Source organism: Tiliqua scincoides, chromosome 8 (assembly GCF_035046505.1).
Source record: "Tiliqua scincoides isolate rTilSci1 chromosome 8, rTilSci1.hap2, whole genome shotgun sequence".
NCBI classification, from domain to species: Eukaryota; Metazoa; Chordata; class Lepidosauria; order Squamata; family Scincidae; genus Tiliqua; species Tiliqua scincoides.
The window spans coordinates 989,513-1,003,904 of record NC_089828.1 but is presented as its reverse complement, the minus strand read 5'-3'; the positions used below and the strand labels follow the sequence as shown (position 1 = coordinate 1,003,904).

Below are 14,392 nucleotides of genomic sequence, written 5' to 3'. Positions count from 1 at the left end.
GGCATATAGAGGTGCCATTGACATGGATCTTAAAGTTCTGGGTCAATAGAAAAGTAATTTTTGAAGTATAGGGTTGGCAGTAAATCTAGCAGCTATTTATGTAAAACAGGACACAAGCAATTCTTTTTTTCTGTGTATTTCAGACACACCTTGTTTGCTGATAGCCCAAAGAAGCCCCATAATTTAGTAGATACAGATCTGAACAGACTTCACACTGCAACATCTCTCATGCAGATTGATGACAACATCATGAGGTATGTCAGAAAGTAGACCCTCCTGAATGTAAATGTTAACATCCACATGCATATAAATTCGACCATTTTCTCGATCATCTTGTTTACACATTGTTTACAGATCTGGCTTTCCACATGAGAGGCCTTTTATAAATCTAATTTGCTCTAAATAGCTGTGTCTTCACTGATGAAAATTGGGAAGCTGGTGCTGAGCAGACTGGTCCTGATTATGCTGTGGAGATCCTACTGTGTTTCCTTAAAATCTTTCTTAGGACTTTTTCAGTGGTCTAGAGATGATGATTCAGTGTGCGTTCATAGAAATTTTGCCATCTAACTTCTGTCTTTGTTCTGTCTGGTGGTGACTACTAAATCATCTGAAGGTTGTGCCAACTGTTTTGGAAGAACATCCCTTGTTGCTATCTCCTGTCTCCCAAAAAATGTTAGGCAGTTTTAAGTACTGTACTTTCAGTTGGGATTGTCACTACCGAATTGGCATTTTCAGCCACACTAGACGCTGTTCCAGAACCACCATTCAGAGTGCGATACCATAGTCTTCTGAGACCAAAGGTTGCCAACAACTTTCAGTTAGGATGGAGATAGGACAGAAAGTATGTCTGCATTGAAGATCTGTAGTTTCATCAGATTCTTCATACGTGATGTGTTATAGCTTTTAGAGTTATGATTGCTTTATCAGTACTTACCACTTTCCACACATTGTATTATATAGCGGAGCATCATTCTTCCAGTCTCAAGGGTAGGTCTTCCCATGCCAAAATGGAATCTATTTCAGTAGTTTTTGGTAGAAAATTAGACATAGCAGTCCTTGACTAGGAATAGTTTCCCTTATTTGCGTACTATATTAAACCTTTTCTGTAGCAATGTGGCAGGAAATCTGTTGTCCTCCAAAGATTCCTTTGTTTGCTGTTTATGCTCTTCCTTCCAAAAACTTGCCTCCCTAAACAGCCAAAATAGAAGTGAGCACACCCCCTAAAAGTTTATGTCACTCTGTTTATTTTTACTTGCCCAGAGTATGTTGGAATTCGGTGTTGGCAAGTAATTGATGGCAGTGGCCTGTTCTGAAACAAGCACAGGATAGTAGAAATACTGTTTCAGGAATGGAGGAAGGAATTGAATTGAAGGAAATGAACACCAGAGTTTTAACCAGCATTAATCGAATAAATAGCAGCCTTTTGTTCTTAGAAGAAACAGGAGAAGTTAGTCCTGCATTTTCTGAAGGGAGCCTTAATGGGCAGTGTTGAAGCTCTTGAATGATTACTTTAGTCTTGCCTTTTACAACTCAGAAGCAAGGCATATTCAGCAACCATCCTTCCTTGTTAGCTGTGTGACAGTGCGGCTGCTCAGCTGTAATGGAAGCCCTCTGCAGCTTAAAAAGATTGCGGTGCGCCAAAGAGGGCTGTGCGGTAGTGAGATAATCCAAAGAAGTGCCAGAGATTTAAAAGAAGCCCATATGCTTCCAGTAGCACTGCAGTGAATCAAGATACAGGCACAGGAGCAGCAGTGGCAAGCACTACACCTCCACACACACTTACAGGGGAAGGGAGTCTGAGTAGTGGTGCTTCTGCCTTTCATTGCCACCCTTCTGGAATTGCAGACAAGCTCAGGTTTGGCATGGATGGAGCTCCTTTCCCAGCTGGCTCTTGATCAGTCTGAAATCTGCTAGCTTCCACAATAGCATGGCATCATGACTCTTTAGCCCACCTATGTTCCAGACTCTCACTGCCCTGCGTGACTGACACTGTGGCAGCAATCAAATTTCTGTCTGGCCACTGAGAAAAGCCGCTGCCATTTTTCTTAACTACAGGAGCTTATGGAGCCCATTCTTTTGACTGAGAGCTCCTGAATGGCTGCAGCTGCATAGCCACCATAGGGTTCAGTGAAGCAAAGAAAAAATGAGAGGGAACATTGTTAGCAATCCAATAGAAATGTGTTGGACCTAAAAAGAATCTGCTAATATGCAGCTAGGATTAACTTCTCTAACTTTGGAAAGGATGCTGCAAATCTATCAGATGTGGCTATGTCCCCCATGTTAAACTACATATGTATGCTGCTAACAACACAAACTGGCTTAATATTTCCTTGTGTAGTTTTCTTTTTCAGCTAACCATTGATGAAGTAGCCACGCTGTTCTTTGTCATCAGGACAGTTGGTCCTTTTGAAGTGAAACTTAGATACTGCACTTGGCAGCTAAGATTAATTCATAAATAGCTCTGTATTCTTGGTTCATTGAACAGGAATACAAAAACAGGCTTCAATTTAAAATGCATAGAAGTAATCGTTCCAAATGTTTTATCTGGGTGAAGTCTAATTCTGGTAGTGGGAATTGGATGGATACAGCATGTGAGTCTAATAGCAAGACAAACTCTCAAGTAAGTTCTCTTTTCTGTGTCTCAGGAAATTCCATGGCTACAGCTCCTTAAAGGAATACTACGAACAAGAGAGCTGCTTGCATTTCTTGCACAGGGTGAGTTACTGCAATAAACATGTTACTTTGGTCATCTGCACTCAGATGGAAACATGTATTGGCATCTTAATATGTGCTTCAGTAGTATGCGTTTCAGATTTGGGATTCCTGAGAGAATCTGGTGTCTTGAGGTAATCATTTCTGAATTAGGTGTACATAAATTATTCAAGTAAGTAGGTTTTATGTATTGTAATCAAGAAAAGGGTAACAGTTGTAAATGTCTCGCAAATATTCTACTAAATGTCTTGGGGCACAATCCTAACCAATTTTCTAATATGGCATAGCTGTACCAGTGGAGCATGTGCTGCATCGTACAGTTGGGGGGCAGTCAGAGACTTCCTCAAGGTAAAGCAATGTTTGTTCCCTTACCTCAGTGTTGGAAAGTTGGTTAGGATTGCGCCCTTAGGCTGCAATCATATCCACAGTTAGGAGTAAGCACCATTGACTATAATGGTATTTACTTCTGAGTAGACAGCAGAGGTGTATACCGCAAAGAAAGAAGGGTTCCACTAAATCCAGGAGGGTGCCCGCATGGCTAACCAGCCAAATTAGAGAGGCTGTGAAGGGCAAGGAAGCTTCCTTCCGTAAATGGAAGTCTTGCCCTAATGAAGAGAATAAAAAGGAACATAAACTGTGGCAAAAGAAATGTAAGAAGGTGATACTGGAGGCCAAGCAAGACTATGAGGAACGCATGGCCAGCAACATTAAGGGGAATAATAAAAGCTTCTTCAAATATGTTAGAAGCAGGAAACCCGCCAGAGAAGCGGTTGGCCCTCTGGATGGTGAGGGAGGGAAAGGGGAGATAAAAGGAGACTTAGAGATGGCAGAGAAATTAAATGAGTTCTTTGCATCTGTCTTCACGGCAGAAGACCTTGGGCAGATACCACTGCCCGAACGGCCCCTCCTGACCGAGGAGTTAAGTCAGATAGAGGTTAAAAGAGAAGATGTTTCAGACCTCATTGATAAATTAAAGATCAATAAGTCACCGGGCCCTGATGGCATCCACCCAAGGGTTATTAAGGAATTGAAGAATGAAGTTGCAGATCTCTTGACTAAGGTATGCAACTTGTCCCTCAAAACGGCCACAGTGCCAGAAGATTGGAGGATAGCAAATGTCATGCCTATTTTTAAAAAGGGAAAGAGGGGGGACCCGGGAAACTATAGGCCGGTCAGCCTAACATCCATACCGGGTAAGATGGTGGAATGCCTCATCAAAGATAGTATCTCAAAACACATAGACGAACAGGCCTTGCTGAGGGAGAGTCAGCATGGCTTCTGTAAGGGTAAGTCTTGCCTCACGAACCTTTTAGAATTCTTTGAAAAGGTCAACAGGCATGTGGATGCGGGAGAACCCGTGGACATTATATATCTGGACTTTCAGAAGGCATTTGACACGGTCCCTCACCAAAGGCTACTGAAAAAACTCCACGGTCAGGGAATTAGAGGACAGGTCCTCTCGTGGATTGAGAACTGGTTGGAGGCCAGGAAGCAGAGAGTGGGTGTCAATGGGCAATTTTCACAATGGAGAGAGGTGAAAAGCGGTGTGCCCCAAGGATCTGTCCTGGGACCGGTGCTTAGACAGGGTTGAGCAGTGAAGTGGCTAAGTTTGCAGACGACACCAAACTTTTCCGAGTGGTAAAGACCAGAAGTGATTGTGAGGAGCTCCAGAAGGATCTCTCCAGACTGGCAGAATGGGCAGCAAAATGGCAGATGCGCTTCAATGTCAGTAAGTGTAAAGTCATGCACATTGGGGCAAAAAATCAAAACTTTAGATATAGGCTGATGGGTTCTGAGCTGTCTGTGACAGATCAGGAGAGAGATCTTGGGGTGGTGGTGGACAGGTCGATGAAAGTGTCGACCCAATGTGCGGCGGCAGTGAAGAAGGCCAATTCTATGCTTGGGATCATTAGGAAGGGTATTGAGAACAAAACAGCTAGTATTATAATGCCGTTGTAGAAATCTATGGTAAGGCCACACCTGGAGTATTGTGTCCAGTTCTGGTCGCCGCATCTCAAAAAAGACATAGTGGAAATGGAAAAGGTGCAAAAGAGAGCGACTAAGATGATTACGGGGCTGGGGCACCTTCCTTATGAGGAAAGGCTACGGCGTTTGGGCCTCTTCAGCCTAGAAAAGAGACGCTTGAGGGGGGACATGATTGAGACATACAAAATTATGCAGGGGATGGACAGAGTGGATAGGGAGATGCTCTTTACACTCTCACATAATACCAGAACCAGGGGACATCCACTCAAATTGAGTGTTGGGCGGGTTAGGACAGACAAAAGAAAATATTTCTTTACTCAGCGTGTGGTCGGTCTGTGGAACTCCTTGCCACAGGATGTGGTGACGGCGTCTAGCCTAGACGCCTTTAAAAGGGGATTGGACAAGTTTCTGGAGGAAAAATCCATTATGGGGTACAAGCCATGATGTGTATGCGCAACCTCCTGATTTTAGAAATGGGTTATGTCAGAATGCCAGATGCAGGGGAGGGCACCAGGATGAGGTCTCTTGTTATCTGGTGTGCTCCCTGGGGCATTTGGTGGGCCGCTGTGAGATACAGGAAGCTGGACTAGATGGGCCTATGGCCTGATCCAGTGGGGCTGTTCTTATGTAGACATGCATAGGATTGGGCTCTTGTACTACTAAGTAATCTGGTGGAAATTTGAAGATAAAATGGTTGGCATTTCTTATGTGCAGTCCATGTCTTGACTGTCATTGGGACTTCGTTCATAGACCAGCTTCTGTAAAGCGTATGTGAAATAGGTTGCATAGGATTAGAGGCTCCTCAGAATACACTGCTTTTGGGTCTGGACTGCATTAGGCTGTCACAAGAAAATTTTCAGTCCTGTTAGCTAGTTTTGCAAGTCACATCCTTGAGTTTGTAGTAGCTGTAGATGGTAGATGAGACTTCTTTTTTTAAAGCAAGATATATCTACAAATTGGTTTCTGCTACACACATTCAGTGGTGTGTAGAAGAAATGATGTTTGGCAATATTTATGGAAAATATCACTATTCTGTGACAGGATTCACTTGCATTGATTCTGACGAGCATTTATCTTGTGTTGAATGGTAGAACAGTCTGTTAAAAGCCATTCTTGTCTACTGCCCCTAACTGAATTCCTGGTTGTTCCAACAGTGCTCATTCCATATTAGTAAAGGCCACCTGTTGCATACAGAACTCGTGCAACTGTCAATGGTGTCATCCCTATGTCTAGCTACAATGATTTCTGTACTTCTTGGCATACAAAAGTCAGCTAAAATATGGGGGAGGTTGTTGAACATAAACACACTTCTAGTTAGTCCATTGTCTTAACTGGAATGCCTTCTTAACAATGTTCTCTGGATCATGGCTGTCTTAGGATGCTCCAGTCAACTTTCCCCATAGTTTTAAACATGTGTTGTTGAGACAGTAATTGTCCTAATGTGTTAGGTGAGTCATGAGTGGATGCCTCATCCTGTTGAGAAAACCATGTTCCAAACATGAACCCGTAATTAACTTGAGTCTACTTCTTCCTTTGTCGTGCAGATTTATGTCCCACTCTTGCTGGTTAATGCTGCTGACGATCCTTTAGTGCACGATAGTCTCTTATCAATCCCAAGAGCCCTTTCAGGTGAGTTAAAACTTCAGTAAACAGGTTCTTTCTGTACCAAAAATACACAAGACCTGGTATATCTTTGACTGACTGTATTTCCTTTAGGCCCTGGTGAAGGAATACTCTGAATTCTAAGCAGCTTACAGAGTAATAATATGCTGTAATAGCCTAAAAATTAGTCTTGAGCGAACCACTTTGTGGATATTGGCCAAATCTATGCTAGCCACTTACAACTGCTGCTCCTGAAAGTCAGGACACAAGGCAGGCACCATGTATTTCATGTCCGCAGATGACAATAAGCATTTTCTCTGGTATGTGTCCCAGTCAAGAGTGTGTAAATTTAAGTGTAGATCTTCCTTAAATCTGGGGTCCCATGTCATCTTTGCATGAAGTTACCATATTCTGGTAAGGTGTCAAATTCTTCAAGTCGGATTCTAAACATTGCTTTTTGCTCTTGCAGAAAAACGGGAGAACGTCATGTTTGTTTTGCCATTGCATGGAGGTCACCTAGGCTTTTTTGAGGGTGCAGTACTCTTTCCTGAGCCCCTCACCTGGATGGATAAGCTCGTGGTGCAGTATGCCAGTGCAGTCTGTCAGTGGGAGAAGAATAAATCTCAATGCTCTGATGCAGAACAATCCTCTGGCCAAGAATAAACAGTTCCAAAAACTCTTCAGGTTGTTTCACCTTCTCCCCATCTTCTGGAACTCTTCACCTCTTCTCTCTGCTTTCCTAGGCCTGAACATCTAGAACTTGGGAGTCTGAACAGTGTTTCATGCCAAAGCAGAGGTACAGCAGAGGGGCTAGTGCCTAGTTTTGAGCAAGTTGGAGTATGTCAGATTGTTTGCAGTGCACGCTCTCTTACATTTGAAGAGAGAGTGCCTACACCACTGTGTTGGCAGGCTGCTTTCTGTAGCTGGCTTCAAGATCCAGAAATCAGCACAGGAGCAGAGTATTTTTCAATGTAGCAAGACATTCCAGTAGTCTTGACCATCTTGCTCCCACTTTCACTGATCAGAAAAGCTCTTCTGGTTTTTCAGATTGTCAGTGAATGACTTAGAAGTTAACCTCTTTGTGGTTGTATTTTTCCTGTCTGCTCCCAGCAGGGGGAGAAGTTTATATCAATCTGTAGAAGAAGCCAGCAGTCTGCTTGTGCAAGTCCTCAGTATTGCTGCCCACAAAGCAAAGGGGAAGACATAGGATTTGACTTTCCAGAATCGCGTCTCTTCACGAGATCGGGCAGGATGCAGGCTTGCCCTTTCTGATCAATGCACTTATCCAGTTTAGATTCCTTTTGAAAATCTTTAATGTTCTGTCAGCACTTCAGGTACATGAGAACTCTGGAATGACAGTGGGGTGCATTCAATTAAATGTTGCTTTTTGTTGAGACTTCATGTACAGGTGGTTTCTGGATTGATCAATCCAGTAGATTCTCTGCAGTGTTGACTATTTTCAAGACTAAACAAGAAGCCTTGTGATACATGCCTTTTCTAATGTAAAGAATTTTTATTTTGACGCCAGGTTCAGGTGTTCTCTTAACCCAGGCCTTTTAATGGGGTCTCTGAATGGAAGCCAGTTACTATCAGCCTGTGGGGTCATTTGTTTTTCCCCTCTCCCAGCCCCCCCCCCCATTTAGAGTGCTTCATAGCTAATCTATATGTATGCTCTTAGGAACTTTGTGTAAGGATGGGGAAAATATTTTACCATGCGTTTTGGGCATTTTCTTTTTTGGTCTCACTCAGTTCTTGTGTATGTCAGGATGTCACATCAAAAACTTTCCCCAAATTTCTAAAGCATTGAATGGCTACAACCCCCAGGATGACTTAGCAGAACTGAGAACAGGGTGTCTAAGCCTCTGAATTTCTAATTATGAATCCTTAGGGGCATTGGTGTGCTCCTCGTAAAAAAAGTCTTTCAGCACCAGAAAATTGGTAATCATTGCATTAGGAAGAGATGGAGGAGTAGCATAGCAAAGAGACTGTCACTAAGTGGAGACTCTCCCCCCCCCCCACCACCACAGTGTCTAGAAGAAAAATCTCATCCATTGAAAGGGGGGAAAGCACGAATTAGAGGGCATAAGGACAGTGGGCTTTGTGATCAGACTGCCTCACCTTCACTTCTTGTTTTGGTATTGTCAGCTCACTGTTCCATCCTTGTGGCCCCCTTTCACCTTTGTTCTCCAGCAGTTTCTTGCATTGTAATTGTATCAAGTAGCACTTTATGTTTTCAAATTACTTTTTTTTTCCCAAGGCACTTTGATTATGGTGTGTGTGGGTGTGTGTGTGTGTGGGATGGTTTTTTTTCTTTTTAAATGTTGTACAGTGCAGTTCCTGGGCCAGCTAGTGACATTCAGAGAGGCATAAGAGGGGTGCTGTGTGTATGTCTAGGGGTATGTGTGCTAGTAGTTTTTGTTTTTTTTAATTGAGCAATAATTGGCTACTGTAGCAGAGTGCATTTCTCACACTAGGACTCAAACTTCTTCAGTTTGCCTTAGTAAAGTAACCTTGGCTTGTTCAAACAGTATAACTCGAACGCTGTCTTTTCAGTGAGAAAATTCAGATTCTGTTACTCCCTCAGACAGAAGGAAGAAATGACTAAGTCAGATGATGGCTCTGTTTGGCCAACTTGCTTATGGCTTTACTAGTACAGCAAACAAACAAAAAGTACGCCTAGCCTGTTGTCCTGTATGTCAACTTTTTGACAGTTCCTGATCTATTCTGGATTTTGTATTTATAAACGTGAGATATTAAAACTTGCAGCTGAAATAGTTCCATAAGTAGTATAGAGCAATACCTGGAATCTCTCCTGTATTTGAGTAGAAATGAATGCAGGCATTTAAATTCAAGCAGCTCCAGCTTAGGAAATAGTAAGTGTTGTAGCTCATTAATCCCTCAGTGGATTTAAATTTTAGAAGGCATACTATAGGAAGGTCTGCAGTTGACTCGCATCAGTGTCTTACAACCCAATCCTATCTGCCCTGGCACTGTAGGCTACAGTGGTGCCGAAATGGCCACCGCTATATCCTGTTGAGCCAGGGCAGCCAACAGAGGTCTCCTCAAGGAAGGAGAGCATTTACTCTCTTACTCTGGGTAATGACACTATGACTCCAATGTATCTCCTTGGATCTGTGCCCACTGTTGAGCGGGTGCAGACTTAAGGAGGCCTGTGTCAGGCTGCCTGTCAAGGGAGGGGGATTAGGATATGGTGGCAGACTCTGCTGCTGTCTTGGCCCCCCTCTCAGCCCTGATCCTCCCCTCCCCTGCCCAGTTCTGTCTTCCCCCCCCCCCCCGGAAGCCTCACCACCTGGCAGTGATACTTACCATCAGTGGCTCCTCCATGATGTCTACCTGATGCTGGCCCAGTGCCAGCGCTCCCTCCTCGCTGGGTGCTGCAAATATGCTTTATGGCATGGTTGCGACCCCCAGAAACGGCAGTATGTGTACTGCTGGTGCAGGTGATTATAGGACTGAATCCTTAATGTATTTAGTTTGCCCTCTTAGTGAACTGTCATTTTGCTGACTTCGAACCAGCTAGGAAAAATATTTCCTCTAGACTTGCTACAGAGAGCCATCTTTCTCTCAACTCTGCTCTTTAGAGAGTAGGTACTATGAAACAAATTTTTTCACAAAAGAAAATACTATTAACCATTCTTATTCAGGGGGGAAAATTTGAATTTTTAAAAACCAAGCAAACTAGCCTAAGAATCGCCACTAATCCCTTGCAAATAAGAACTTTTTTTTCTTCTAAAGGTGGGAGGGCACAGCAGCTGCAGTCTGGCTTTGTGAGAGTGTGAATGGGGAAAAGGGGATCATGTCTACTTTTAATGGCACTTGACATTCATATTAGGCATTGATCAGCTTCTCTACTCAGGGATTACATTGCCATGCGCCTATATATTGTAGCCTTTTCAAGGAGAAATGGTAGTCTAGGATTAAGCATGAACTGGGAGAACATGCATCATTTATCAAAAACACAGTGTTTTGTTGTTTGTTCCATAACATGCGACTTCTTTCGCACCCCTCAAATCTGGAGCTGTACAGGAGCAGTCCAAATTTCACTAACATGATCAGTCAGAGGAATGTATGTATTCTCATGTCACAAATTTAATATTCTTTCCTGCCCTGTCAGTGAAATAAACAAGTTCAGTGGCTTAAGTGAGGGTCTGGAAGAATGAATGAGAGCTTCACCAATGGGGAGCAGCTGCACAAACTTCCATTGAAAACCTACATTGCACTAAATGTTTGTTTAGTATTTCCCTATTAGGGTGTTAACAGCTGTGCATCTTCAAAAACTAGAATTGTACCTGCCTGTCCTCACTCCTTGCTTAAATATACGTAGTTTGAGGAGATTTTCTAGTTGCATTTAGCAACCAGAAGAAAACTATAGCCTTGGAAACTTTTCATCCCTACTTTTATCAGTACAGTATATCAGACCTTTGCCTAGCACGGTGGTCTGCAAACTGGAGACCTCTGTGCTCTGCAAGCAACCTCCCTGGACCTTATTGTTGCACTGGGGAAGCTGCCATTGTCGCTGCTGATCTCCCCACGTGTTTGCTCTCTCCCACCATGTCTGCCAGGTGCAGAGTCTGCTGGGGCAGCAGAATGGAAGCCATGGGGTGTAGTGAGCATGGTGGGAGATCAGCTGTGACAATGGTAGCTTCACTTGCAGAATGGTAAGCTCTGTTCATGTGAGGGAGGGAAAAGGTAGGGCACCAGATCTGGCCCATGGGCTGATGTTTGGAGTGCTCTGGTCTAGCACATCTGTCTTGAGAAACTACATTGGTTAGGAGTTACTTTGCTTGCTATGGGTATATGGTATGGTGGAAGGGGGGAAAGTCAAGCAAACTTCTTTTTATTTTTGTGAATACTGTGATGAAAATAACTTCTTGTCCATGTGGTTAGCTGTTCTGTTCCAATGCCCTGTCCAAATGCTAACTGTGGCCACTTTGAGTGATTTAAAGTAGCCTTTATTGGGTGTCTGTAAACTGACTTTTGCAGTACTTTGTAAACTGTAGTTCTGCTATCTCTAAGTCCGACTTGGAGTTAACATCTTGCCAGCTTGTTAATGTGAATGAAATGTCTGGATCCTGAGTATGCATTGATTTTCAAAGAAACCTCAGGATTGGATCCCTTAAAATTAACTTTGGTTTATATTCCAAGGTTTATGTGACCAGATAGCAACTTCTTTTTCATCCCAGGGTCACAGTAAAAAGCTGTGTTTACTTAAAATAAAAAATAAAAAAAATTTCACTTGGGGAAATCATACTAATATATCTTGTCTAGTTACATATTTTCCCCATATACATGCAGATTATGGTGAGTGATTTCTCTGGGAATTGTCAGATTTTAATGTTGTAAGCCTTAGTTATTGCTGACCTGCTTTTAAGTTTGTTGCCAGAATGAAACTTCTGGATATTAGCATGAGAGTTATCATGGTGAAAAAAAGGCAAAAAAGGTTGCAAGTATTCAGATGGCACCTCTTGCGCTCCTTCCCTATTTCATTGATGGTTCTACCTTTAGTTTGTGCCATGCAATGGTTTTGGTGACACACCAAATGCACTTACCACAGTGACATAAATTTAATCTTATTTATATCCTTAAGGGCGCAATCCTAACTAACTTTCCAGCACTGACCTAGCCGCAGTGCAGCCCCAAGGTAAGGCAGCAAACATGCTCTTACTTTGAGGAGGCCCCCTTGACTGCCTCCCCACTGCAGGATGCAATGCACGCCACATTGGCACAGCTATGTCAGTGCTGGAAAGTTGGTTAGGATTGCGCCCTTATTGCATTAATTAGGGCAAAAGGCATACTACTGTTGGCCTGACAGTTTTAGAAATGAGTTACATGCTTATTTTGGAGAACAAGGGCTCTGACTGAAATTAGGGGTGTCGTCCTAGGCTTCTGGAGTCTGTGGCCTTTTTATTTTCATTCATCCTATTGCACTATCGATACTTGTTCTTGTCTGGAGTTATTTTAATTAAGTCTGCTTTTGCCTTGAGGGGTCTTTGGTGTGGCTGCATGACAAAGTGAGATGAAATCCTCTGGGTGGAACTGTGGTGGGAAATCTGTCTTTATCAAGAACTGTACTGTATCTCATTTAAGCACTTCTTTTTGCTGGTTATATCAAAAGGGCACAACCATGAAAGGGCAGCATTTACTAAGCTGGAACTGAGAATTGGCAACATTCTCCCTCCCTGTCCCCCTTACTTGCCACCAATGCCTACCAACCCTACTTTCTCTGTGCAGGAAACTTTCTTTTAGCCCTAATTACATGAGCACCCAGCTGTTTGGTTAGTTCTAGTGGAGCAATCTGTTGTCTCAGAATTCCTGAGATGAAGCTCATATCATTCAGTGTAAATATGTGTTTACTGCTAGCAAGGTTTTTTCACACATACTGCTTGCCTAAACAGCCTTGTCACAAAAATCAGCAGTTGCTTTTCATATCGAAGTGACCAGGACTGTAAAGCATTGCCTGTCAAGTGGCTCTTGTAAACTGGGAATCCCAAAAACTTAAATCTGCCATTGAGATTTTTATCAGTGTGAAGTTTAACCCACATGAATCTGTTCCTGCAGCCTGGTTCCCTCATAGCTGTTTTGAACCACTTTGCGTTCAGTAATGAATCCATAACTCAGTTCAGGGCAGTGTTTCTCCTGACTTTAAGAAAGCACAACTTCAGAGAGAAATATCTCTTTTTCTGCTGAGCATCCTCAAGCAGAGGTATATCCCAACACCTCAGGAAGCCAGACCTGGACCTGTGCACTCTTTGGTTTCTGTCACTGCAGCTGCCTTATTGGAGTGAGTTGAGTGTGGGTTTTTTGTGTGTTTTAAAGCAAGTCTCTTGCACCTCAGTTTTATTTTTTGGCAATTTTTGCTTCCAAATAGACATTTTGGAAACCATCACTTCCACATTCCTGATACCTTTGGAACCAAAAATGCTGCCCTGAAACGGTTTCATGTGTGTAAGTGACTCTTATAGCCACTGGTTCCTTTGTTTGAACCCTCAGGAGCTGGTTGCTGTTGGGATGAAGATTTGCAACTAGCAATGCAATTTTTCTAAATCTGCTAATGTTTAAAAAGTTATAAAAGCGTGCCCTGTTTTGTTTTTTTTCTTGTTCTGTGTGTGATAAACAGAGGTCATTGCAAAACAGAGTAATTTTGTTATCTTTGATTCAATGGAATTTCTTTGCTTAAAAAAATAAAGAACTTAACTGAGTTCAGAATGAGTGTGTTGATTGTCACTTATTTTTGCTGGCTTAAAATAGAAGTAATTAATACCAAGTATGGAGATCATGGCAGTTTCTCACTAAACATATTTTCTGACCAAATTCCTTTTTTAAAAACGCACTCTTGACCAGTTCTGTATATGGCAACTTGTTGTGTTCTGGGAGTAGAAGGAGGGAGTAGAAAGAAAGAGCAGTAGGAAGAGCAGTGGAGGTAAGTAGATGGACAGATTTGGGTACCCCCACCACCCCCAGTCTGCTACCTGAGATGACTGGTTTGATTGGCACTGTTTGGCAAACTTGGTTATATTGGAGAGCTAAAACATCTACATTTTTTATTACGACAGTCTTGAAGGAAGGGTGCATTTGGCTTCTTCCTCCCCACCCCATTAGTCCTTACTACAACCCTGTGAAGTAGGTTAGGTTGAAATAGTGATTGGCCAGTCATATTGTAGTGCAACTGCCTGCCTATGTCAAAAAGGCTGGACTGAGCTACTTTGAACCTAGAGAGAAGTACTTGGGCAGGCAGATGTGCCTAAGCAACACAAGACCAAGCGCAGTCTAGGAAGGGAAGAAGGAGCTGAGAAAACAGTTGACCAGAGTATCAGGGTGACCCTAAAAGAGGATTGCTTGGAAAAATCAGGCCTTTGAGGGGAGTGAAACCTAGAAGAGAGAACAGGCAGAGGCATGTAAAGCTCGAATGAATGAATATGAAAACTGGCCAAATCTTGGACTGCTGGCTTCTAGTTGCCAATTTCTTAATTCTATCACACCCTCTCCTTTGTGTTAACATAAGCAACAGATCTCTGTTCTGAAGGGGCTTGCAGTAAAAATGGTGGGGAAACAATGAATGTGGGATGGTCAA

At 42.8% G+C, this 14,392-nt stretch overlaps 1 protein-coding gene across 1 annotated transcript in view; it reads left to right on the top strand.

Moving 5' to 3' along the window:
* The window catches only part of ABHD2 (abhydrolase domain containing 2, acylglycerol lipase), a 50,196-nt gene extending 36,669 nt beyond the window's left edge, over positions 1–13,527 (top strand). Inside the window, exons 8-11 of the mRNA XM_066635794.1 lie at positions 144–254; positions 2,646–2,715; positions 6,243–6,327; positions 6,770–13,527. Coding sequence (XP_066491891.1) covers positions 144–254; positions 2,646–2,715; positions 6,243–6,327; positions 6,770–6,963 — 460 coding nt within the window. The 3' untranslated portion in view covers positions 6,964–13,527. The remainder of the gene's footprint in view (positions 1–143; positions 255–2,645; positions 2,716–6,242; positions 6,328–6,769) is intronic.
* The last annotated feature ends 865 nt before the right edge of the window (positions 13,528–14,392 follow it).